Source organism: Molossus molossus, unplaced genomic scaffold, assembly GCF_014108415.1.
Source record: "Molossus molossus isolate mMolMol1 unplaced genomic scaffold, mMolMol1.p scaffold_m16_p_6, whole genome shotgun sequence".
Lineage (NCBI taxonomy): Eukaryota > Metazoa > Chordata > Mammalia > Chiroptera > Molossidae > Molossus > Molossus molossus.
In genome coordinates this window covers 31759117-31786678 of record NW_023425399.1, presented here as the reverse complement: position 1 = coordinate 31786678, position 27562 = coordinate 31759117, and the positions used below count along the sequence as shown (strand labels likewise).

At 40.1% G+C, this 27562-nt stretch overlaps 1 protein-coding gene across 1 annotated transcript in view; it reads right to left on the bottom strand.

Moving 5' to 3' along the window:
- Nucleotides 1-27562, bottom strand: part of PLCB1 (phospholipase C beta 1) — a 699430-nt gene that overhangs the window by 107149 nt on the left and 564719 nt on the right. The window contains exons 21-27 of the mRNA XM_036244472.1: nucleotides 23857-24011; nucleotides 20730-20894; nucleotides 19121-19220; nucleotides 18176-18280; nucleotides 16912-17021; nucleotides 3074-3206; nucleotides 200-253 (exon numbers count right to left, since the gene is read on the bottom strand). Coding sequence (XP_036100365.1) covers nucleotides 200-253; nucleotides 3074-3206; nucleotides 16912-17021; nucleotides 18176-18280; nucleotides 19121-19220; nucleotides 20730-20894; nucleotides 23857-24011 — 822 coding nt within the window. The remainder of the gene's footprint in view (nucleotides 1-199; nucleotides 254-3073; nucleotides 3207-16911; nucleotides 17022-18175; nucleotides 18281-19120; nucleotides 19221-20729; nucleotides 20895-23856; nucleotides 24012-27562) is intronic.

Here is a 27562-nt window from a genome sequence, read left to right as displayed (position 1 = left end):
CCTATCTGCCAAGCATGATTACTTCTCTGTGATCACATCGTATGGTGTGGCCTCAACCAGGACTGTGTATCTGTAAATATTTTTAGGGAAGAAATATTAATAATACAATTCTTCAGAGATGGATGGAGATCATTCCTCTAAATATTTATACTCTATAACATTCAGCTGCCTAATTCCACAGGGAAAGAGTGGGAGTTACCTGTTAAGACGCTCTGAATAAGATCTTCTGTTCTGGCAGGTGCCTTTACAGAACCTGAAATAAAAAAGATAAAATAAATAAACACTTTTAACTTTTTAAACTTTATTTGTCCTGTAAAACAACGTTTGGCCCTTGAGTCTAAATCTCCTTGTGGAGAAATTGCAAACGTTGGGAGAAAATTATTCCAAAAACATTCTAAGAAATGTTCTCATTTTGTTATTTTGAGGCAAACAATTAAATGTGAATCTACATGCTCCATTCATAGAGAAAAAGGATCTCTCTCCACTTTGGATCAAAACTGGTAACAAATTCAGTTTAGGCAATGCTACTGCCACCTTTGGGCAAAATCAAGAATGGCAAGTGATCATTTATTTTAAATATGTTTTAAAATATGTTATATTTATTTTAAATATGTTTATAAAACATTTTATTTTAAATATATTTTTAGAGAGATAGGAAGAAAGAGGAAGGAAGATAGAAAGAAAATCATCAATGTGCAAGAGAAACATCAACGTGAGAGAGAAACACCGATCGGTTGCTTCCCCGCTGCACCTGGGCATGTGCTCCAACTGGGAATCGAACCCATGACCTTTCAGTGTACAGGACGACACTCAACCAACTGAGCCACATTGGCCAGGCAAGAATAGCAAAGTGGTCTTTTAAAAATCAAATGCTGACCAGTTGGCACTAATAATTATTGCAGGCAAGATCCATTGCTGGATGCCAAAATCACTGTGCAAAAGTTTAAGGAGAAACAGTCTGGTTGCATCATCTAAAAGTATGCCCCCCAATATCCATTAACGATACGGGAGAAAATAACCCTGGCTGGTTTTGCTCAGAGGTTGGAGCATCAGCCCGTGGACCAGAGAGACCCAGGTTCGGTTCCCGCTAAGGGCACGTACCTCAGTTGCAGTTGTCCCTGGCCCCGGTTGGGGTTGTGTGAGTGGCAGCCAGTCGCTATATCTCTATCGCATTGATGTTTCCCTCTCTCTCTTTCCCTCCCTCTTTCCCTTCTGCTCTATCTGAAGATGAATGCAAAAATGTCCTCGGGTGGGGATAAAAAAAAAAAAAAGGAGAAAATAATAACTTTCAGTGGAGGACCCTGGTAGTCATCACCTTAACCAAGTGATCCAACACCACCAATGACGAGGCACAGTGACATCAGGTTGCCCTGATACGATGTGCTGAGAAGGACAACATCACTTCTGTGATGTTCTTGCTAAAAATTCAGAACTTCAACCTAATCATGAGAAAACATTAGGCTTGTCCAAATTGAGGGACAGCCTACAAAATACCTGACCAGTACTCTTCAATAGTGCCAAGGTCGTGAAGGACAGGGCAGACTGAGGGGCTGTCACAGTTCAAAGGAAAGTAAGGAACATGACTATTAAGTACAGTGTGGGTCCTGAGTTGGAACCTGGAATAATAAAAGGACATTAGTGGAAAGACGGTGAAGTTCAAACAAGGTCTGTAGTTCGGTTCAGGGAAAGCAGAAATCATTTTCGTAATGTATTCTGTTCCATTTAAAAAATGTTCTGCAAGTCAAATTATTTCAAAACATCAAGTTTAAAAAGGAAAAAAAACATATGCTAAAAGTCTAAATTCTCTGTTACTCTCAAAAGCACAAGACTATATTTACTCACATATTTAAATGAGGTTTATATTCCAGAAGCACTCAAAATGTTCATCTTTGATATATAAAAAAAATCTTCATTTGAAAATATTACTTCTTATTTATGATCAAGGCATTTTATTATTACCGATCTCGACAACCTTCTTGAAAGCATAGGCTCCAGTCACATCTGACACAAATTTAATATGATTTGTCCTTTTCAGAATCTCATTCTCCCCCATGAGAAATGCCCCTTCCCTCCCAGTGAAAGGTCGGGGCTTCATCTCTGGCATTCGCTCGCATGATAAGGATGGAAGGAGACATGAAGCCATACTTTCATGGAAGGAAATCCTTTCCCCTTTATTTACTTTATTGACCAATTCAACAAAAAGTCATTAAATACATGCTATTCCCCAGCTCTTTGCAAAAGAAACATCAAACTGAAGGCTAACCTCGAACCCTACCATCTCCTGGGGAAACAGGACGTGTGGACGAGGGGCAATTCCCTAAAGGAATCTTATTAAATGTCAAAGTTAGTTGCATAAAAATCAAAGGATTTTCCTGGGAAGGGAGACAGGTGTGAGCTCTGATAGGACCACAGAGGCTGAAAGCCAGAATGTGAGGATCATAGGGAACTGTGTCAGTCCTGATGTCACCCTTCACTAGCTATGTGGCCTTCAAGAAGTTCTTTGTCACCTCAGGACTGCAGTTTATTCACCTGCACAGTGAGGACAATACAGAGTCTACCCTCACAGGCAGGTTCTATTATAGAAGAGTTCAGTGAGATAGTCCATGTGAAGGGTCTGGCAGAGGGCTCAGCACCTGGTAAACGCTCAAGGTTATTGAAAAGCAAGCTGGAGAAAGAGGAAAAGGAATTCCTGCAGAGCCTTGACTTGTGAGGGAGAATTACGAATGAGCTTTTAAAGCATAGTTGTCTACAAAAAGTTTGAAGAACTCTTCATGTACCCTGCCAGGGGACACAATCCTTCACCAAATAAAGACACCAGAAATCTGGGTAAATTTTATGTGTGGCTTCATAAGTCATCAGCAGAGCCCGATGAGCAATTAGGTGTCTCTCTTGGCATTCACTCATTCATTCACTCATTCATTTGTTCATTCCTTTATCACACATTCTGGAGCTCTCCCAAGCCCATGCGCCCTCGCTCCCGGGATGCTCTAGGTAACTGAGTCACACTGCCTCCTTGTGGCAGGAATAAGCCGGAGGCTCTTTTTCATGTACAGCTCTCTTTTCGGAGGTTTACCTGGAGCAGGCTGGCTGTGGAGAGCCTGGGAGGGAGGTTTGGGTGCCAGGGATGTAGTGTGATTCACTCCATTTTCTGCTGGGGTCGTCCTGGCTTCGCTCGGAGCCTCTGATGGTGTTTCCCCAAGGTCAGCCTAAAATCATAAACACCATTTCTTTTCCCACATTTCTTACTGTTTTTCTTTACTAATCACCTTCCTAAACCAACAAGGCTACATTTGATAGCATTTCCACAATTCATCTGGAGTCTGAAATATCAAATTTGAAACTCTTTGGAAAGCAGGGTAAAAGCAGCATGGTGTTGAACAATGACCGGTAGGTTAATTGTGCGAAAGACCCCAATTTCATGGCTTCCTGTGGTTATGCCCCCAGTGAGTGCCTCACGTACTGACTTTGGACCTGATCATGTGACTGGCTTTGGTCAAATGAGAACGTAGCAAACTTGATGCAAGCAGAGAAGTGAAAAGGCACTTGTGAGTTTTCCCTTTCTCAGAACCCTGCTATCGCAATGGAGAGACCATGTGGAGGAGAGTTGGGTCATCTAGGCAAGGAAGTCCTAGAACAGCCAGCTCCACTGGCCACATGCACAAGTGAGCCTGGCTAGGATGAGCTGAGCATGGTCCCGAGCAGCAGAACTGTCTGGCTGACCAAATCACTCATGAAAAATAATGAGTAACTGGTGTTGTAAGCCACTGAATGCAGGGGCTGTTTGTTATGCAGCAGTAGCTAATTGATATAGTGGTTACTAGCACAGATTTTGCAGCCAGACTTACCTGGGTTTAAATTCCAGCCCTGCCACTGATTAGCAGTGTGATATTAGACATCACTTAACTCTGTGCCTCAGCTTCCTCATCTTTATAGAAGAGGATATGTCTGTACTAGGGATCCTAATATCTATATTGTAAAGTTGTTTAGAGGACCAAGAAAGTTAATATTAAGTTCTTTGTATAGTTTCTGGCACAGAGTAAATATGTGTGTGTTAAAGAAAGGAAGAAAGCAAGCAAGCAAGCAAGCAGCTCAGTTTATGCAACACCCCCAATGAGCAATAATAATAACAATAATAACAACAAATGCATTGAAACTTATGAAGTCTCTACTCCATCCCCTCCAGCAACCTAGTACACTGCCCTGTGCAGAGTAAACGTTTCATAAACCTTTGTTAAATAGATGTTTATAAAGTGATCGCTACAGTAATCACATACCATTTCAATGATGCTTTTCAATGCTCCGAATGTACCGTGACCCTCTCCTCAGCACTGCCTTCGGTCCACGCAGACTTTACAGCCGGTGAGGCTATGCCCAGGTTTTACTTTGTAGTTTATTAAACAATATTTACCAGTAGCCAGACATCATTTGGAGCTCAGCATTATGGCATTTTGTCATGTCATTACAGATACAATTGTCATAGTATAACATTTTTAGAAAAAGTAAGATGAGAGTGGAAATACTGACACAGATTGTCACAAGGAGCTTTCAGTCTGTTCCCCAAAGCCCCTTCACTACACGGGCTCCAAAGCCCCTGTGTGATGTCGGAACCTCGTTGCGGCACAGACAGCCCCTGCTTATCGACCGTGTCCTGCTCAGGGCTAGTGGCAGCCACGGGCACAGGCCAGCCGCGGGAAATCAGGTGGGGAGGCGGGAACCAACCCAGCAGCCTAGGCATCCACAGAGCTCACTTGGTAAAACTGTCTTTTGGAAAATGGCTACTTGGGCTGGGTAAGTTCTGCTGTAGTCATTTACTTAGTTACATCCACCAGAAAAATCCTCCCTAGAATCACTCTGCCAAGGAGAGGAATCGTGTGTGTTTTGTTCAGCAGGAAACTGCAAACTGGAGGCTTGGAGTCCAAACTGGGTACACGGAAATGATTTCTTTGGCTCACCTAATGTTGCCAACTTTTCAAATACAGGAGATTTTACATTTACAAAAAAATGTTTTGTTTTTTTGTTTGTTTGTTTGTTTGTTTTGCTTTTCTTGAAAAATCAGATCAGGCAGCGCTGGGCCTGCATTCCCACTTTGGGCTAGAACGGAGCAGTTTCTGCCTTTTGGGATGGTTCCTCTCCTCTCATCCAGCTCCCCCTGGGCCACTCCCGCAGGCATTGAGGTTAGTGGGAGACACCTGAGAAGATTGAAATACAACAGATGCTTGGGCGCCAAACTTACAAAGAAAATGTATTTACACTGCACAGGAGGAGCTGAAGTAGAGGGGACATTGGGTCACTTGGTAAGTCGCTCTCTGGGCTGGTCCTCAGACCTAAATGCAGTAAAGCTTCCCAGACCCCGCTGGAGGGGGTGCCTGTGGGCGCCAGGCTCTGCCGAGAAGGAAGACGCCCCTGGTCCGTGGGCATCGACCTTCCCCGGTCATACCCAGGCAGGACTCTGGGACCATGCAGGGAGTGAACCAGACCCCGTCCCATGTGACAGCCGGCTGCCGTGAGCCCTCCGGAGGAGAAGAGGGAAAGGAAGCATTGATAGAGGAGAGAATGGAGGTGAGGGAAAGCGGCTTCCATGATGACAATCACGTGTGGCTTCTTTTGGCAACAGCATTAGCGTCTCGAGGGCATCAGAATGTTCTCAGAATGAACCCAGCCTGCTTGTTTTCACCTGTGTCGGGCTTGCAACTCCCATGTAGCTTGTAGGCACTTCGGAAACCAAGTGCAATCATCGACTTGGGTCAAGGTAAAGGAAAACGAAATCTCTGCTTATCAGAGATATGCAAGATGAAGCCCCCACATGCCAAACACTGACATATAACATATATGTCGTATAATGTGTCATAACATATAATTCAAAGCAATTTTTATAAAGCAGATACATTTTGAATACACATACAGGCCAACACTTTATAGTGACAACTGAGGATAAAGAGATCACCAAGGTTTGGAGCTGCATTTTGAGATAAGCTTTGGAAAAATGCGTAGTCCAGGGGTCACACCTATTATAGATGGCTTTAGCCCCATAAAAATTAACCAGAGTTTGACCTTCACTGGGAATTTGAAAAGCAGCATCCTTCAGAAAAAGGGAGGACAGAAACAGCCCCAAGGCCAGAGTGTCCTGCATGCTCTGTAAAGAAACTGATAGGGAGAAACTGAAGCTCCCTTTACCTCATAAAACTATAATTGTTAAAAATACATGTATTGCACCTGGCTAACCGCTGATACCCGTCTCGAATTGGTTTTTAAAACTTAGATAACAGAATAAATAACAGGATAGATGTGTGCTGACCCAGTTCACCTCGTTCCCTTTCGCCTCAGCTCCCTCCCATCTCCGTTCCCTCCTGCTTATCACTAACTGCCTCCGCTTCTGTACACGCAGCTTGCTTGCTCTGCTAAACTCCTGAATGACCCCTGTCCTATATAAGCAACCCTCCCCCTGAGCTCGGGGCTGCAGTTCTCCTCTGCGTAGGTTGGCTGCAACCCCTGCGCAGGTAATAAAGCTCACCTCTAATTCACCCAACTTTGTGTGCGAGTGGGGTTGACCATCCTGGGTTACAACAACACCTAGAGATGCCTCCAGGCAGGGTGAGCTGCATCACACAACCCCAGGAGGGTGCCATTCACACCACACATTAATAGGCAGTTCATGGAAATGACAGGGAGGAGATCAGTGGACTAGATTTCATGCAACAGGGCAAAGTGAGGTGTGCCAGGGCGGGAAAGGCAGTTCCTGAAAAGGGGGTGGCTGCCACTGAGTTTCAGCCTGTCACTGACCAGGCTTTGAGGAAAGATCTGGCATGTGTTTTCCCAATTGTAAATCACAGAGGCCAAACAGCACAGGCTGAGCCCGCACGGGGCCCAGGAGCTGCCCTTCTGCACCTTCTGATCAGAGGAGCTGAACTTGCCTGGGATTCTGGGGCCGAGTCAGGGGCCATGCACCCACGGTAACGAGGAAGGGTGAGGGGCGTGCTGGAAAGGCAGCTGGTCTGCAGCAGCCACTCACCCCAGTGGCTGAGCGAAGGTGGAGAGAGGGCGGACAAGGGGGAAACTGGATGCTGGGCTAAGGAATTTGTGGTTCCTTTGTATGTAGTTTGACACTTGCCAGGGGCATCTGATGGTTTTCTGGAAACACATTTATTTCTTAGTTTAGTGAGATTCTATAATGACAAGTATATTAGACCGATGTTTAAATATTTTGCTAAATGAGGGCAGTACAGACACATTGTAATTGACGTTTGCCTAATGGCGATGGCTCCTAGAAGCAGTGCAGACCCATGCGCGCGTGCTGGACACTGTCACACGACCGCTTCATCGCCACCGCGGCGCAGGCAGCCTGTGAGCCCCACCGGCGGGATTATTAAAGGTCTTCACTAAAGACTTCATTAAGCCCTGGCCGGTTTGGCTCAGCGGTTAGAGCGTCGGCCTGCGGTCCAGAGAGACCTGGGTTCGGTTCCCGCTAAGGGTGCGTGCCTCGGTTGCAGTTTGTCCCTGGCCCTGGTTGGTCGTGCGGGTGGTGGCCACTCGATGTGTCCCTTTCACATCGATGTTTCTCTCTCTCTTCCTCTCTCTCTCTGAACAAAAAAAGTGGAAAAATGTCCTCGGGTGAGGATAAAAGACTTTATTAAGTCACGTAACTTGCTTAGAAGCCACACAATTAACAGAAGGACTGGTATTTGAACACATGTTATAGTCTAAAGTCTGTATTTTTCCACCACACTAGTTCACTCTGTATTCTGTGATACGTGCAATTTAAGGAACCGCAACAGTAACTTAATTTGCGGCCGAGATAAGAGTCGTACAAATATAACCAACCATTCTCAAAGAGCTCACTCTGCTGCCCTAGAGAGGCATTCACGTATACAGAGCTGAATGAGTTCAATAAAACAGCTTAATACAAATGAACAAAAAAGCACCTATAGTAATTCATTATTATCATTACGTTTTTTAATATCATCACTAAACGGTTAAATAATTTCCACTCTTTAGATATGTGAGCTGAAATGAAAAAACGGAATTCTTAGTCCCACGTAAAGAAATCAGTGGAAGTCAATATTTGTAATTATATTTCTCCCTAGCCCTTTCCCAAATATTTTTTTATGAGTATGAACAAAATAAGCACAAAATCCTTTCACATTGAAATGCAAATTATAATAGAAACCAAAGAACTAGAAATGTCAGTTTTCTCAATTTAATGGAGACTCTTAGGATCCAGTTAAACAAATTTCAAGGAAAGAAAGTTCAGAAGCAGTGTTTTAATTGCACTGAATTTTGCTTAGCTGAGTAGAGAAAAATATGCAGAAGTACAGCAGAAGTAGGCCCCTTCCCTCTAGTGGCCAAATACAAGTATTACAACCATTTTTCCTCATAACATGTAGTAGACATTTCAAAGCCAAAATTTTATTTAAAAAAAAAAAAATTAATATTCTTCCTATTTAAAAATGAACAGAAGTGCCTTTAAAATGTTATAAGTGTATCAGTAAAAGGATAACTGGAAAGACCATTTTGAAAAGTTTTACAGAGGAGATGCCAATTGATATGCTATTTGAAAAAATGTACATCCTGCGTTTTGAAAATTCAATGTGATGATCAAGCAATAGAACGCTAAACACACAAGACAATATACAGACGATATAGTTTAGAATTGTATACCTCAAACCCGTCTAATCTTATTAACCATTGTCATCCCTATACATTCAATAAAAACAAAATAAAACCTTCACGGCAACTATAGAAAACTGGAATGGGGGGGAATGAGTTGGGTGGTTAATGTGGTAAGTAAAGGGTTTTGCAAATACCAAACGTGTGACTGAGCTGTTGGAGGGGCTGGGTCACGCTGCCCTTGCCTGAGTCACCCAAAAAGTGCAGTCCCTCCCATGTAGTGACTAGTATAACAGCCTCTTGATTTGGACACCAGATGGGGAAGGGGCAAGGCCGTCAGTTTTTCTGGAATATTAAAGGTGCGATTCGTAATTTATCATGCAGAAAGGTAGTCCACTTGGTGCAGATGTGGGCCGTGAGTGTGGCTTTATCAGAGCGAGTCCTTCCCTCAAGGAAGAGCTTCCTCAGACAGACGTATAATTTGCACCTTAAATTTCTATTAGCTGAATGAAATAAGATAATGCATCTGCCCCAAATTTGTAAGAAACTCAGATCATTTCTAAAAACTATATCCTGATGTATGCATTCTGAAAGTGTTTAGGAATGAAATGCACTAACATTTGCAATCTACTTTGAAATGCATCAAAAATAAGACAGAATAATGAATGGATGGGGGGTGGACCGATGACTATATATGTGATAAGCAAATGCATTTAAATTTTAATTATGGAAACCAGGAAATTGATATTTGTTATTCACTGTACAATTCTTTCAATGTTTGGACATTTTCATAATAAAATATAGCAACACTTCTATATTTTGAAGCCTACCAGGATGAGTTAGAAGCAACAGACAGCTTTAAGGAGATGAATAAACCCATCTGTTGACTTCATTTAAAGCTACCAAGTAAAATGATTCTGGCTTTTATTGCAATTAATACCCAGCATGTTCTTCCAGCAGCAACTGGAACGTGGAGCCAGTTGGTTCTTTACACAGCATGAGCCACATCATCACAGAAAGAAATCACCAGCATTCACATGGTCTCACTTTGCTGGAACACTAGTGACAGCTGCAATTTATATCAGTGCGTATGAATTTTTACTAACATCAGTCTCTTCCTCCAGACTGTAAGGTCTATGGGAACACCTAATTTTTCTCCCAATTCCATATACATCTAGTGCCCAGCATGATGACTGACACTCAATTGTGTTAACATTTTTATTGAATAAATAAAATTGAGTGAATAAATCCACATTTTTTTCTGCTCATGTATAATCAATATATTGTTAATGACAAAGTCCCGTAACTAAAACCACCTAAATGTTATACTAAAATAAGAACAATGTTTCTTTGAACGAATCAATGAATGAAAACAAGGATGAGCTGTTCTGTTATCTATAGTCAGAGAACCTTCACTTGACTCATAATTGCAGCAGTTTATGTAAGAGGAGATTAAAGGATTAAAGGACATAGCTCTGCTGACTATCTTATGTGTGTTACATATGTTACTGTTCCTTCCAACTTCAATTTATTAGAAATATTGGTACAGTCTCCAAAGAATTCAGTAGGAATGAAGCCTTGTCAGTTAGGCAGGAATCATGGATTCCTCTTTCAAGAGAGAACACAGACCAACCACCCTTGACATCGATCTTCTGAGAATGTGTATTTCGTACTGACTAAGCCAAATCATTTGGCAAAGCCTGAGGCCAATCCCTCAGAGAACAGATTCTCAACAATTCCCAGAGAAGAGTTTCTCCTAGAGCCCTCCCCAGGTTCCTGTGGTTACGCTGACCTGTTAGAGTGGGTGGAATGAATGGCTTTCATCTGGGGAGAGAGATGTATTTGTGAGAAACAGACGCAGGGCTCAACTCAATGGTTCTTGAAGTGTGGTCCCTGGACCCGCACAGCATCACTAAAACTTGTTAGAAATGCAGTTCCTGGGTCCACCCCAGACCTACTGAATTAGAAACTCTGAAGGTGGGGCCCAGAAACCTGTGCTTTAGAAAGTCATCCAGATGACCCTGATACAGGCTCAAGTCTGAAAGCGTTGCTATTCAAAATACGGTCCATAGGCCCCAGCATCAATATCACTTGGACACTTGTTGGACATGCAGAATGTTGTGTCCTGTTCCAGAGCTAAAAAAATCTTAGTCTGCAGTATAACAAGATCCCCGAGTTAGTTGTCTGCATATTAAAATCAGAGAAGCTCTGCTCTAAAGTAGAGTGGAAAACGTTGTCATTGAGAATCACGCTTTCATCATCTCTGTGGCTCTAGGCACAGCATGGATGACAACATTCAGGTTTCTGGCTTCAGCACTGTTTTAGGCAGAGAAAACTGAAGCCAGTCATTAGAGTCCACTGAAATTTTAAAATTTTGTTATGGAGGAGGTTAGGGAAAGCAGCAGAGGCATTGAGTCAACCATTGAGTAGTTCCCACTCAGGTGAATATATGGACTTCTCTTGAGGTCTCATATTAGAGGACCCCAATTGCTCCATTTATTGGCCCTTGACATTAGGCAAGTCACTCTACCATTATAAGCAAGATTTCCTCTTCTAAAAATGGGGATTACATATTTGTCCTCACTTTGGTCCAGATGTATCCAGGGCATCCCAGGACAGCGCCTTGTAAACTCCCAAACCACAGAGAAATGAAAGGGACAGTGTTGGCATCTAAAGGCCAGCTCCAAAAAGGCAAACTTTGTCCACTTTATTGGGTGCTTTAAAGTTCAGGGGCTGGGACAAAGTATTGTTGCTATAAATTGGCATTTTGCTAAATTATTATTTGAGGAGGAAGATTTTCATTTAAGGAGAATCAAAAGTGATCAGTAAGCCTCACCTTTGCTTTTGTCACCAAGTTCTTGAACCATGGACAAGACTTAAGCTTATGTACTGAAAACATTAAATGGCCCCCAAGGCTGACCAAGTTCAGTACTGTGCCCGATGAGAGTACCACCTCAGATGTTTGCTGTCGGGCTCTTTTACTGGTGGAACTGACACCAGACCATGGGACTTTTCAAGTAATCAAATCCCTTTGAAGGTAACCACGGATGCCATACTCTGAATTAGGAAATAAACAGTCTTAGGTAAATTTCAGCTCACATATAAGAACACATGCATCTAACAACTTATACAGTAGGCCTTTTAGAACAAACTAAATTTTACTAATCATCAAACAACTCTCCTTTCTCAACACCAAGATGTGAAGACCGCTCACAGGCCTGCCCTTGTGTAATACACACGGATCACAGAGGGAGCTCGTGAGGACAGAAATGCTGGCCTGGAGGGCGGAGTAAGGTTTGGGATGTCAGGTACAGGGACACCGCACTCTTTTATGCTTTGTTTCATTGCCTTTCACAGGTGCTGTGTTTCTTGAAAACTGAAGGCAAGACCTTTCACCAGCAAAGAAATCTTGTAATTACTGTTAAAATGTTTGGTATATGTCCTTCTAGCACGTCTTCTATGTATATTTGTCTTTAGTGCGATACTAACTGGGCAGTGGTCTGGGACCATGTCTGAGGGACTCCTGCACTGTCTTAGACTGTAACTTTCCCCAAGGGGGGACTTGAACTCTTGGTGACTGAAAGCAATCTTTGTGCATTGGAGGTTTAGAGTTGGGAGATATGTCTATGTATTTTGGCCAGCAGCTAGTATACAAAATGATCAAATAGAACCCACATCGATAAACCTAACTTATTGAAGAACAAGTTCTGATAATAGCCAGTGATTTAAAGGGGAAAATCTGGACATTTGATTCAACAAAAAATTCAGTTCAAAGGATGTTACTATTTAAGGTAAGGGTCTTAGAGTCTGTGCTCAGTCATCCAGGTTACCTGATGCAGAGGTCAGGAGGATGAATGAAGGGCTCGTCCTTATTAAAGGTCACTAGAAAATTAGCTTTGCTGGTGAGGTGCAGGGTACAATGTGGTGTATAGACCCTGGCAGCTCAGAGTGCCCATGAGACAGCATTCTCCCATGGCCTGGGGCCCACTAGACCCCCAGCCCATGGACTCGGGATCAGCATTTGATCATTAAACTTGGAGACATGCTGGTGTAGAACAAGGGTTCTGGGGCCAGACTGCTTAGATTTCAGTCCGACTCTGCTCCTTACTAGTGTGGCGCTGGATGACCTGAACTCTCAGTGTCTCACTTTCCTCGTCTGTTAAATGGGAATGGAAATAGCAAGACGTATGGGTATTTTAAGACTTACATATGTTAATACATTAAAGGGTTCAGAATAGTGTCAGGACCATAGTGAACACTCAATGTTTACTTTCTTCTCCACTCCTTGATGCGTTTTAGCTAATACCGCATTTGGAAATTATTGTTATTAAGTAACATTTTGTAATCAATACATTGGATAGTTACTGTTGTCTCTTTACAGGCATATTTTAAAAACAGAAAATCAAAAGTGTCACTGAGGTCTCATTAGGCAACTCTATAACCACATTAAAGTGAAACATTTTTAAAAATTAAAAAATTTTGTTCAAAAAACAAATATACATAGAAGACTTGCTAGAAGGACATATACCAAAAATTTTAACAGTATCTACAAGATTACTGAGGGGCTTTTTGTTTTTTATTCTTACATTTTTTTTATATGACCTTTAATTTAGAGAAATAGTTGAACACATTTTAAAGCCTTTGTTATTCAAATTAGGCAACTTTCTACAACTTGACTAAACCCCCCCACCCTGAATGACAACTTTACAAGAGATTCAAAACAAGTTCAGCAACTGTAATTGCTATTATTCCTTAACTTCCAACATACACATGTTGGAATTATGTGTGTGTGTGCGTGTATATACATATATACATGTATATTTTCACATGATATGAAATAAATATCTATTGTCCAAAGCATGGGGGCATTTTGATTTTCCTGCTTAGTTGGTTTGCAAATTACTCTATGCAGATAACTGATTAGACTATTACAAACGTAGGGATATTTTGCAGTCCAAAGAAGAATTTAATTTTCAAATAGAAATGACCTTTATAACTACAAGTTAAAAGGATTCTACTAAATACGTCTTTGCTGCTAAAATAGTGTCTCCAGTGCGGGCCATGTCCTAGATAGAATTTTCTTCCGAGAAAACCACAGCTACTTATGTTCAGTGGCCTCATTCAAATAAAGGTACGTTATTGCAAGGCGAGATAAAGGGCGCCTGCTGGGCAAAGGTGTGAAACGACTCTTCTGTCCTGGCAACACCTGGTAAGGGCAAATGACTTTTTTCTTGAGTTTCAAAAATGAGGTAAGTTACGGGTTTCGACATTTCAAAGGGAAAAAAAAAAAAGTATTTTCTACTGTTAAACCACATTGAATCTATCTGATTCAATGTTTTTAAATTATTTTTGAAACTGAGAAGGTCCACAATTTCTCTAAGTTTAACCAACATTATACATTTATTGAACATCCTTTCTGATCACCATTTCTCTTTTACAGGAGAAACAAAAATAAAGTTGACCTAAAATTCTACTTCCGTATTTTTATATCCAATGGCATTGCATTCTGCCCCAGCAGCTTTGTGATAGGTGATGTCTGTTGCAAAGATAAGGCTTTGAAAGGACAGCGATGTGAAAGGGTCCCTGCAATCTCAAAGGTCCTAGGTCTCCATTCCTTAGAATGACGTTTTTTTGTTGTTTTGCCATCATTAGAGAAATACCATCTCAAGGCACCATCAGCAAAATGTTCCATTATGAGACCTTTACTCCGTTGCTATTCTATACAAGCTGAAATTGCTGGTGTCCTGAGAAGTTCTCTTCAAGGGAGAGCTTGCTCCTTGGAAAACCTGGCTCACCAATAGGTAGGAGTTGATGACACAAAAAGTCTTGTTTCTAAATAGTGACAATCCATGTCATTTTACTTGAAAATGCTTCATTCGAACTTCCATTTCTTAGCAAATAAAATACATCTAGTTGATGAAAGAGAGTCCTCTTCTCTATTTAGAGAAGAATGCTATTAATAGTGATTATTTATATCTACCTAAATTATCTTTACCTTGAATTAAGTTTATTAAATATGGTAGTAAGCTCAAGAAGGTAGAAGGGAAAGATGTTTCAGACCTCCTGTTGGATTTCTAAGGACAGCTTCTCATTTCACATTGGAGACTATACGAGCAAAGCAATTCTGTAGTCTTACTTAATCTTTTCAAAGGCCATTGGGAAGAAAAAAGGCACTGTTATCTCTAAAGAAACGCCAGGTTAAAGATGTCACTAGTGTCAAATATTTAAATTCTAGTTTCCAAACAAAAAAATTCAGAAAGGGCACTCATATTTTGAATTGAATTATAAACACACAAACACAAAATTTAATTATAAACAGAAGCTATTTAGCATTGCTGGGTTCCCCACATGCAGAAGTGCACACGGGGATTCTTGAGCACGCGGTTTATTGAGAGAATGCCTCAGGAGAGCACTGCAGAAGTGAGGGGCAGGGTAGAACCCAGGAGAAGATAAGTCGGAATGTGGTCACAGCTGGAGTCCAGCCTCAGCTGATCTGATGGGGGGGCTTGGGAGTGTGAATTGCATCACAGAAGTTGCCCGCCCCACAGCAAGGGACCTGGCTTAGGCTCTGGGCATGGGTCATCCCGTTCCAGGAATAACTAGGCATTTCCAGAGAAGGGGGCTCCTATCAAGCCAGGCCAGTCCTGGAGAAGCCTGGAGCCCTCCACTGCTGCAGCCCTGCCAAGGGGATGAGGGCAGGGCACCAACAGCATCTGCTTGGAGCTTGGAAAGACACCTTCTTCAGTGGATCCCGTACAGCAGTGATTGCATAGATCAAGCCCTTAAAATCCAAGCAGGGGGCCTAAGAGTTTTCTTATCGCTTCTTGTTTTCCCTCTGAAGATGGTAAGCATAGATGTCAGAGGACAAGTAACTTTGAAAGTATATTCATGTCCACCATTCGGCATAATTTTCTGGCAATGTAAAATCTCCCCACTATTTATGAAACTTTCCCATCTAATTTGAAATTCCATCACAGAGGATGATGTATCTATTGGTCCTATGGGATGTGATGCCTGCAGTATAAATAAGAGCCTGGACATTCTTACTCTTATGTAAAATATTTTTCTTTCATTTCAGTTTTTCCCCTGTTCAATTAACTCAAACATCTTAGATCAAAAATTTCTGAAATTCTATACAAAAACCAAGAAAATAATCATAGATGTGCTCAAAAATGTACACGATGTTCATGGAAGATCTGTTTAAGATAGTGAAACATTCCAAATATCCAATAATAGGGGATTGGAAGTATATAGGTACAGGATAGAAGACCATGGTTAAAGTCATGTCATAGAAGAATATTTAATAACATGGACAATATTTGCATTAATTGAAAATAAACCAGAGGTTGTGAATACTATAAAGAGGTATAACTGTGCATAAAAAGACCCCATATTTACAGTAGGTATCGCTGGGTAGCTTGGATGTTTGAATGACAGGTGATGTCTTTAAGGCTTTCTTTTCTCATTTAAAAATTTTTTCTATGATAAACCTATAGTTATCCAAACAATTTTCAAGGCTTTTTTCCCCCCACTCTGATAGTCATCCAATTTTATCTTTTTTCCCTAAATTTATCCTCTGAATATTCAAATAAAATATGAAAATTGGTCATTTTTATCACTAATTTTAATATTTGGGTCATCTTCAATAATCATGAGATAATATTTCACTTCTTTGAAAACCAAAGGATCGCCTGTCTACATAGAGACTTTATATTTTTTAACTTCACTTCTAATATTTCTAGACCCTTCCTTCCTTATTCTTTTCATTGTGCTTTGTAATTTAGGATAATATACCAACTGTTTGGGAATATATATTTTAACACATAAATATACACTGTATAATAATAGTAAACACCTTATGGTCCATACTACACCCCAGGCATTGTTTTAAGTACTTCACGTATTGTAAGAAATCATCACAAAAGCACTTTGACAATCCTGCACTTTAAATTAAAGACAAAGGAAAATACTAAATGACCTGATAACCATCGTCTTTTCTAACTGCCTAAATCACCTTTAATCAACATGAAATCATCTAGTCACTTTCACCCTAAAGATCAAGATATGTACTGTTTCACGCATCACAAAATAAGGCGCTGGTGGTGGCAACACAATACCAGCAGAGAACGGACCATGAAACATTCAGTCAATCATCTGGATGTTTTGTGAGATGATGCTGAACTCCATCAAAATGTTTCTCCAACGTGCTATTTTCTTCTCGTGAGGTGTGATGTAACACAGGCAGAGCCAGCAACCAGGTGTGGAAATCACACTTAATGCCATGCATAAGAGTGGAACACCTCTCACCTCTTTCCTTACTTCCTCTTCATCTTCCAGTGTCAGAGCAGCCAGTTGTTTCGCTCTCTGCTCCATCAGATTCACATACCGAATTGGATTTGACAAAGCTTCAATCACATCTAAATAGGAAAAGACATTTTATTTTATTAAAAAATATATTTTTTTTCTTTATTGATTTTAGACAGGGAGAAAGAGAGAGATAGAAACATCGATGAGAGAAAACATCGACTGGCTACCTTCTGCATGCCCCCCACTGGGGATCTGGCCCACAACCTGGGCATGTGCCCTGAAGAGGAATCGAACCGGTGACCTCTTGGTGCATAGGTCGATGCTCAACCAGTGACACCCGCTGGGCAGGAAGAGACATTTTAGATCAAAGATGCTAGAGCTACTGTTTATCCACCACCCATCCATGCATCCATCTAACTACTCACCCGTCCATACACCAGCTCATATTCATTTCCATTCTCCCATCTACCAAAACAACTACCCACTCATGCATCCAGACTTTTTTAAATGGACAGCAGTTAAGAGCCTTTGCTGAATTCCCAGGACGAGAGCACCGAAAGGAGGTCAGCTGAGAGCCAAACTTGACAGGCTCCAAATCAGCACATCTCAACATTCCACATTCTTCAGTTTCTTTTCAAGGGTTCTATCCATCCCAGCGATGGTCCCCACACTTGTCCTATTTGGCTCAAATGGTGTTTCATAAGTGGAGACATTTCACATAAAAAGCCTGTTTTCCCAGACAGTTGAAACAACCAAAAGATTTGGCAATATGGGTTTCATGAGAACATGACACTGTCCAGCAGCTGGGGTGAGCGATGGCTGCCATCTCTGGACGGGGCATGCGCTCCAAGTTGGCCGCAGTCTTCACCACTCCTTAGTACATGACACCCAGGTCACTTAGCTCTATTAGCATTTAAATGTACGATTCCTGATTGACATCCTCATAAGTTAAATTCCTAAATTTAGGATTACAAAAAGGCTCAAGGCAAATTGCACAGATCCATCTAGACCACTGTAGTACAGGCAGCATGGGTGAGAAAGTGTTGGGCTCATGAGAATATTACCTCCAGTGGATAAATATGCTCAATAGTTTATTGGGGCTTGAACTAAGTTAAATGAAAACTTATTCATAAACTTGAGCAATTTGCCTTCTCAACATATACACAAAACAGAGGTGACTCTGAGGCCAGGATCTCCAGCCTTCATTTCCACAAAAATGTGGCTGAGCCCAGATGGGAATATCCATTTGAGTCAGGCTGCTCACCTGCATATGTGTCTGGGACATAGTCTTTCACCTCTATGTAGACGAAGACAGCAGGCAGCATCAGAGGCTGGTTCCTCTCATTCCTCAGACAGATGTAGTGATAGCCTGGAGGGGACAATAATACCGTGCGTCACGTATTTTCTTCACAATGCTAGTTATAACACAGGGACGTCTAGGCGATAGAAGTGTTTATTTTAGGTGAACATGGGTGACAAACAGGTCACTTATTTCTCATTTTAATTGCATGGTTTTGAGTGACAGGGTCTTCTTTTTCTCATCAGACAGGAAAACAATGTTGATTCTACTTTTTTTTCTTTCCAACCACGTTTTCCCCCACAAACAAGAATTTGAAAACGTTTGTCATAGATTGAATTATTGGTGCAAATTCGTTCCTTGTGCGTGATTTCTTCACTTGGGGTTAGCCACATGCTCTGCTGTGGACAAATGCGGTACTGGTGATGTAGTACATGCAGAGGCTTACGACGCATGCGCACCGCAGGCTTGCTTTCTGCATCCCAGTGGGCACGCCGAGAAGTCCAGACTGTGGGCGTGCTGCCCGGTGAGCCTGGGCCCTGAATAAGCACATGTGGATGGAGCAGTCCTAACCCAGCCCACAGCCTGAAGCACAGCGACACGGCTGAGCCCAGCCAAACCCTGCCAACCCACAGACCAGCGACCATGACGAAGAACGCTTCTCATAAGCCATTGAGTTTTCAGACAGTTTGTTACACACGATTATACACAATTATTGTGGCAAGAGTTGATTCATGTTCCACATGTCACAAAAACATGAAATGCCATATTTAAATAATCTTAGAGACCTTGTTGGAGAGCAAAATACCAAAGCAGCAAATAGCTCCCTAAATCATTCTTTAACCATCATGTAAGACAGGGATGCTTTTCTTCACGACTTGGATATAGAGTTTCCCAGCACACTCTCCATACCTGGCCGAATGGCTTGTACTGGTAAGATCCGGTGACCAATAAATTTACCGCCCTCTTCATAAGCTGCTATCCTCAGACAGGCCAGTGACGGAAGAACCACCTTTGGAGACATGAAGGACGCACGTGGTTACAAGAAGGAGCAACTCCAAAAAAGAATTAGAAAAATATTATTAATGTGGGTCCTGCTTTTCCACATCCAGCCAGAAGCTTCTAGATAGCGAATCTATACGCCAAAAAACGTATATGCATATAAGCATAACCAAGGGACAGACAGCAGTGTGGGGAAGGTAGTGGGGGATGGGAGTGGACAGGGCTCAACGGAGTGGGGAGGGACATCTGTAATATTTTTAACAGTAAAATAAAATTAAAATAAATAAATAAAAAGTTAAGTTGCTGCTCTATAATTTAGATTTGCAAAATGAGGAGGGTTACGAGAGATACTGCTTTCTCTATGTTTTATCACCTTGTCCTAATGAGAAATTTGTTCAACACACAGACCATTTACTTTTGACATGAACATCCTCAGTGTGCAGATGGCAAAAGTTCTGTGTTTAAATACAAAGAGTTAGTGATCTTGTCATTATTTGAGCATTTACTACTAGATTTTCAAAGCAAATTACTTGCATATTTTCAAATCAAAACAAAAAATAGCTTTCAGAATGAGATTACTCTATAAATTTGTAAATTCCAAAATGAGGCACCAGAAAAAGTTGCTCATTTTTCCCCTTGATGTACTAATACATGTGGAGTACACAGTTATATTTCATGGCAAGAGCATTAGACCAACTGTATCATTAAAAAATTATATTTGCTAACAAGAGCAAGCTAGTATTTATTGACTAGTTTCAATGTGACAAACATTTTCTAAATGTTTTTAGTGTGTTAGGGAGTACTTATAATAACTCTAAGAAGCAGATATTATTAAATCCAATTACCATACAAAATGTTGGGACACCGAGGCCTTTAATAAAGATATTCTTTTTGTAGAAAACTTCCTTTGTGGATATTTTGACCAGGTGAAAGCAAAGGGTATGAAAAGAAAGTCTACACTACTTTCTACTGGACTTACTGTCTTCATTTGTTTGATAACCATGTAAAAAGATCTGCTTTTTGGTGAAGGCAGAGAAAAGACCCGGTTGAATGTGAAAGGTTTTAACTATCAGACAGATTGCTGACAACATAGAATGACCAGCTGTCAGTGGCTAAAAATTCTAGGGAGTTTAATTAATATTCTTTTTAAGGAAGTATGGACTTCCTTTCTCTCAACTATCACATTATTCCTTACTTCCCACTCTATTTTATTTGAGTCCTAATGAAAAGATATCATTTTCCATTTGTATTATGAGAGGATATGAATTAAATTTATATGTTATTTTGGCCTTCCAAATGAGGTACACTAGAATGGATTGATTTACAGTACATTTCTGAAACTCCAAATAAGTGAATCACAGAGATCGTGACTAGTTTTCAAGATAGTTTTCAAAATGCTATTGCTTTATTAATGTGTATATTCCCAAATCCAGCAACAACATATTTCTTCCTATTTTTCTCTCAGTGAAAAATACCTAGAATATGCAATTGCGTGTCATGTCAAGGACTCAAGACCAACCTTTTTGAAGACAATGGGTTCTTCTTCCCAGACAGGGTTTACAGCATTTCCTTGCGATGTCTTGGTCTTAAATGCTTTCCTTCTCGTGTCAACAGGCAAACCAAACATATCCACTTCCACAAAAGTCCCCACTTTCTTATCAGAAAGAAACTGACCCGAGATAATCTAGAAATAACAAGAAAGGAACTCCTGATAAATGAATAACAATGATATAAGAAAATGCTTTAGGGAGGTACAAATGCTGATGGTGGATGTTGAACCATAAATAGAAGTAAGAGTACTAATACTTCTCTTTTAGCTAAAGAATTAGCAGAGGAATGTCAAACATATTGGGGTTAGAAGGAGTTAACAAGACAACGTTGTAATGAAGGAAAAAAATGAATAAGTATTACAAGTTTGCAGAGATTTTTGCCTTTTATACTTGAGATACATCGATTACATGAAAGATTGGTCTTCAGAGCCAACTGAGTATAAAGGTTTTCCTAATACTTCAAAATTTAAAAGGTGATGTAGTAGAAATTCTAGCATTAAAAAAGTGTCCTGCTGTTCATAAAATTTAACTTGAAAGAGTTTTAATACCGTGATATCCCGATTCTCAAAGTTGTTACACTTGAGACAAAAAGTCACAATGATGATTGGAAAACCAAAAACAACACACATCGACTGTAAGCTCTCAAGCCCAGTTGCCATTACCCCTAACCTCACCTGCTCAGCCAGCCACGCACACAGTCATGGGTATCCCTTGCCTAGCTGCAGACTTATCAGATATTGGGGAGTTAGAAGAGATTTTTAAATCACATAGTCATAAAATGTCTCCCATGCCTGCCTCTTCTTCACACCCAGTTTTCAAAATCTGAGTGATCCTCAGTTACGGTAAAGGCGTCCTCAGCTCTAACATCAGAGAGGGGAGTAGCAGGGAGGGGTGCTGATGGAACACACCTGGTGAGCCTGGGTTCCTGCTTGACCAAGCTGCTGCCAGCCAAGAGTTTTCTGAGCTCCAGTCAGTGCAAGGGGACAGAATTTCCCAGGTTATGACTGAGTCAGAAATCGAACACAATGGCAGCCTGAGAATGGCCATCAGCTACATGCTCACATGGCCCAGAACTCCCAACAAATTGGATAGAAAGCCAAGAGGAGGAGGCTGTATGAATTTGTCCTAGGCCAACTAATTTCTCTGCATGTTCTCTCTCGCCTGAGTGCATCGTAACTACTGGCGATGATCTCTTTGTTCAAGTTGAGGTTTGACATGAGAATTACCTAACAGACATTTGAACATATCTGAAACTTGCAAGTTCTGTGAGTCACATGATAACTCAGATGCACCAACGTTTTTGTGAGCTTAGGGTGGCTGATTGAGGCAGAGTCCTTAACTCAAGCAGCGGCACTGCCCTCATGTTCTCATCATCTGAGCTCATAAGTGCACACTGAAAAGACTGTGTCGGAGGATCAAAACGCAGGCGCTACTGGACAGACGGGAGCCTCATCTGGGTGCTGGCTGCAGGTCAAAGCTCGGCTCAGCTGCAGCATGGCCGCCTGTTCTCAGGATGCCGACAACTCCACAACGGTGGCTCCATTCTGGACTCGGGCAGCCCTTACACTCCTCTGGGACATGACTGTTTCCCCTCATATTACTTTCCTGTCTCTGTGTCATTGTTTCGCAATTGTTTGCCCTGTCACAGGAGAATTTTCAAAATAAGCAAGCCAACATGTACAAAACAAGGTGACTCAGCAAAGACAAAATCACATGAGTCTGACCCAACTATAACAATTGACAAGGATTCTAAACATAACATTTTATCAGGGCGTGATGCTGAAGAGTTTATCTTAATCAGATGACAGGAATTATACATCCTTTGCTGAAAACAATTTCCTAAAATAAGTATAATCTCGAAGTTCTCATTCTGCCAACTCCACCCTTTAAATATATTCTGTGAAATAATTTCAAAAGATATCATTGTGAGAGACTACACTGAAATTTTATTTTTAATCTTTGGTACAAAGAGACAAGTTTTAAAGTAAAAATGGGCTCGATAAGCTTAGGGTAAATATAAATTAGTGAAATTGTTGTAGAGCCTTTTAAAATATAGTTTTTCTTATGATTTTGGTATAGGGTCAATAAGAAAATTGAATTTATATCCAATAAAAATGTTTCTTAGTGAACAGTTACCTAATTAAACAGAAAAGAAATAAAACGTTTAAAAAGTAAATGAAGTTTAGCTAAAACAATGAAGGACTTATATAATTCATATAGAAAGTTCTTTATAAAAATGATTTCCCATTCATGGTATTAAAATTATTTTCTCGCAGCTAAAAAAATTTTTTATCTGGGGTAACATCAATTTCAAGGACTGCAGAAATCATTTGAAATTAATTTTTTACGGTCAGATAAGTGTTTAATAAAGCAATTTTTAAATTTAATATGCATTTTTAATCTCTGAATACTCTGATAGATTTCCAAATCCATGCTACGGTTAAGTTCAGAGATTTTATTCAATATTTGACAATTTACTGAGAATAGTTTTTCTCTAATTTTGCTCAGTGAGTCTGTTTCTCTAGAACTAATGGTAGAAAAAAAGACCAGAGATTTCTCCAATAATTTTTAAGGTACATTTCACTCTATTATATTTATGCCAAAAGGCAGGGTTGGCCATGGTGAATCTCACTAATTTGTTTTGTTGATTTGGGGTCTAATTTTTATCCCATTAAACGTGCAGCTTAGTGTCTTCATCTCATGCATGTAGCTTCTGAAATGTTCTAATTCAGATTCAGTCCTTAAAAATAAAATGTATGGCCCAGCCGATGTGTCTCAGTGGTTGAGTGTTGACCCATTAACCAGGAGGTTGCCGGTTCATTTCCCGGTCAGGGCACATGCCCAGGGTGAGGGCCTGACACCTATTAAGGAGTGTCCAAGGGGGTGGCCGATTGATGTTCTCTCTCATCAGTGTTTCTCTCTCTCTCTTCCTCTCTCTAAAAAATAATAACACATTTTTTTAAATAAAATAAAATGTATGAAGGAAGTGAAGATTTCTCTAGTAACTCCATTTCTAATGACTAAACTTTTTTTACACAAAATAGGTAATGTTGAAGACTTTTGTGGGGGACAATTTTATAACAGAGATGTACATACCTTAACAGATAAAGTGTTGGCCACGATTCCATCTACGATGCCTTCGGTGAATGGATCAAAATGCTTGTCAGGCCTCCTCATGAACTCTGGCTTCAGTCTGTAGCCGCTCTTCCCGTTGTACTCATACATGCCCATGTTTATCTGCATGGCCAGGTCTGCATCGAGAACACACATCTTACTGTGACCTGCTCATCTCTGCAGCAGGAAAGTGAGCTTATATCACAGTCCACTTGTATTGCTCTTTTAGAAAGAAATAGTTATTCATTATAGAAATTTAGGAAACACATATAAGAAAAAAAAAATTGAGTTGTAATCTCCAAATTCAGAAATAAACCATTACCCAAAGTTTGGTGTATATTTTGTTTTTCTACTTCAAATATATTTTGAAAATGCAGTATATCCATGCTGTTAAATATTTGTCTGCTTTAGTTTTAACAGCTATACGAATTCTTTTGAATCGGTGTATTTGAATAACTGTATTCATCCAAGTCCCTATTTTGGCACATGTATGAGTCTCTTCTAAATTGTCATCACTATATATAATGTTTTGATGAACAACACTGTGGTGGAATCTTTGAAGATATCATGAATAATATTCCTCAGAGTGAAAATTCTGGGTCAAAAGATACACACTTTGGAAAAGCTTTTAGATAAATCTTGCTAAAATGCCCCTCAGAAAGCTTAAACCACTTTAAACCTCTAATCCCACACCGCACCAACAATAGAAGCTATATTTTTTTCTTTTTTCAATTTATAGAAATAATATTTCCTTTTTAAAATCTGCATTCCTTTGATTACTTACCATCAATATCTAATTACCGAATGACTCGTTTCTAATGGACAGAGATTACTGGTAAAAGTTTTCCTAAGACCCTGAATGAAATGTTGTGTCCACACTAATTTCAACGACTGGGGTGTAAAAGAAAACACATTTTAAAGTCATAAGAAATCTGAGAAGCTGTCATTTATAACAGATTATCTGAGTTGTAACTCATCTCTATCGGGGTGGCCAAAAATACGTCACATTAGATATATTTCAAAGTTTTATTAAAAAAAAAATCACTTTCAGAGGTGGAAAAATAAGTGGAATTTTATCTCTCACATTATTGAGCTATTATAACTAGAATACCAAAATTGGACAAAGCAAAAAGAAAGAAAGTGATGGACTTATCATACTAGAAAAAAACTAAATCCAAAAGGCTAAAAAAATTACATTAGCAAATTGTATGTTTTTTAAAAACCTCAGAGGGAAGGAGGTTGGGGGGTGGGAAGAGATAAACCAAAGAACTTCTGTGCATATATGCACAACCAATGGAGGGTCTGGGGGGGCAGTGGTGGGAACGGGGAGGAGGGTGTCAATGGGGGGAAAAAGGAAGAACATCTGTAATACTTTCAACAATAAAGATTAAAAAATAAAAATAACATACAACAAATAAGTAGAATTTATCACAGGAACACAAGAATAATTACATATAAGGAGATCTATTAAAATGTATCACATTTTCTCACAAAAAAAAGAACATATTACCCCAATAGAAGTCAGAGACATTTATTATTTTTATTTATTTATTAATTTTTTTATCCTCACCTGAGGACATTTTCCCATTTTTTTGTTCAGATAGAGGAGGAGGGAGGGAGGGAGAGAGGGGGAGAGAGAGAGAGAGAGAGAGAGAGAGAGAGAGAGAGAGAGAGAGAGATGTGAAAGGGACAAATCAAGTGGTTGCCACCCACATGACCCAATCAGGGCTGGGGACAAACTGTAACCGAGGTACATGCCCTTAGCAGGAACCGAACCCTGGTCTCTCTGGACCTCAGGCTGACACTCTAACTGCTGAGCCTAACCAGCCAGGGCAGAAGTCAGAGACATTTAATAACATTTAACATAAATTCCTCACACACTGTTGGTTGTTAGAACAAGTGTATGCTTCTTTAATATGGGACAGAATATCTGTCTCAAAGTCATGGCCAACATCCTATCAGTGTCAGGGTGAGGAGAAAGGAGCCGTTCATGACACCACTATTTAACATTATTCTAGAACAGTCCGTGCAAACTCCTAAGAAAGGGGGAAAAGTAGATGGGATTAAATCATTGTGACTGTGTGTCTGAAAAACCCAGCAGAGTCCACTGGCAAATAGGCAATTATAAGAACTTAGGGAGATGATCATTTATAAACTACATTGATTTATAAAATAAATATACAAATATTAATATCCAGAAACAATCTGTTAAAAATATAATGTTAAAAAAGAGAAGTGATTCTGCTGAGGAACTTAATAGGACAACTTTTATTCTTTCTATGATAAAACAAAAAGGATACATTCTAAATTCTTCAGATACATTTATAAATTAATGTGATTTCATCAAAATCTCATTTTTTTTCCCAGTGGGGGGGAATACATCATGACAAACTAATATAAAGTTAATGTGATTTTAATAAAAATCTCATTTTTTTTCCAGTGGGGGAGAGGGAAACATTATAACAACTAAACTAAATTTAGTGGAAGTGGAATCTTATTGGCAATGGCTAGAAAAGAACTGAAAATGAATAAACATAAAGGAGAATTTCCACTTCCCGGTATTAAACTATGTATTAAACACTACAATAGTAACAGTGAGTTATTGGTTCCAGAAAGCAGACAAATGTATTCATGGAGAAGATGAATATATATATAAAGTGGACCCAAGTTAACAGCAACATGCCAGGCTACAACTCTTAAGCTGTAATTTCAGGTCAGTATAAAAAAGAATTGAGCCCTTGGCCAGTTTGGCTCAGCGGTTAGAGCGTCAGCCTGCAGTCCTGAGAGACCCGGGTTCGGTTCCCGCTAAGGGCACGTACTTCGGTTGCAGTTTGTCCCCGGCCCTGGTTGGTCGTGCGGGTGGCAGCCACTCGATGTGTCCCTTTCACATAGATGTTTCTCTCTCTCTCTCTGTTCCTCTCTCTCCCTCCCACTCTACCTGAACAAAAAATGGAAAAATGTCCTTGGGTGAGGATAAAAAAAAAAAAGAATTGAGCCCTTGGCCAGTTTGGCTCAGCAGTTAAAGCATCAGCTAAAGGATCAAAGAGTCTTGGGTTCGATTCCTGGTCAAGGGTTATAAGTTTGATCCCCAGCCCTGGCTGAGGTGGTGTTGGAGGTGACCATCAATAATGTCTCTCTCACATCAATGTTCCTCTCTCTTTCCCCCTCCCTCCCTTCCACTTTATCTAAAAATCAACGAAAAAATGTCCTCCAGTGAGGATTAACAAAAATAAATAAATAAGAAATAAAATAATAAAAAAGAATTGATGTCTTTCTGAGATTATATATCAAAATTAAATTTGGGAACATGGAAAGGTAAAATTACAAATACAAAAAATGAGAGAAATAGGAGTAAATATGAATGATCCTGGGTGGGGAGCCTATAGCCATAAAAGTAATCCAAGACTCTACCAAAGAAAACATGAATCAGTCTGCTCTCATCTGTTTCACAAAATAAGACAACATGCCCTTTATGTAAAAAGTGCTGTTATAAATGAGTAAGAAAATTGACAACAGGCCTTCACAGGCAATTCATAAAAGCAGAAGTAGAAAAATCAAAACACATTCACAAAAACAGAAATATATAAAACAATTTAAACACACATATTTAAATGTTCAACCTCAATAATAATGAAAGAAATGAAATTAAAACAACCGTGAGATGATATTTTGTCTGAAATTATGTTAT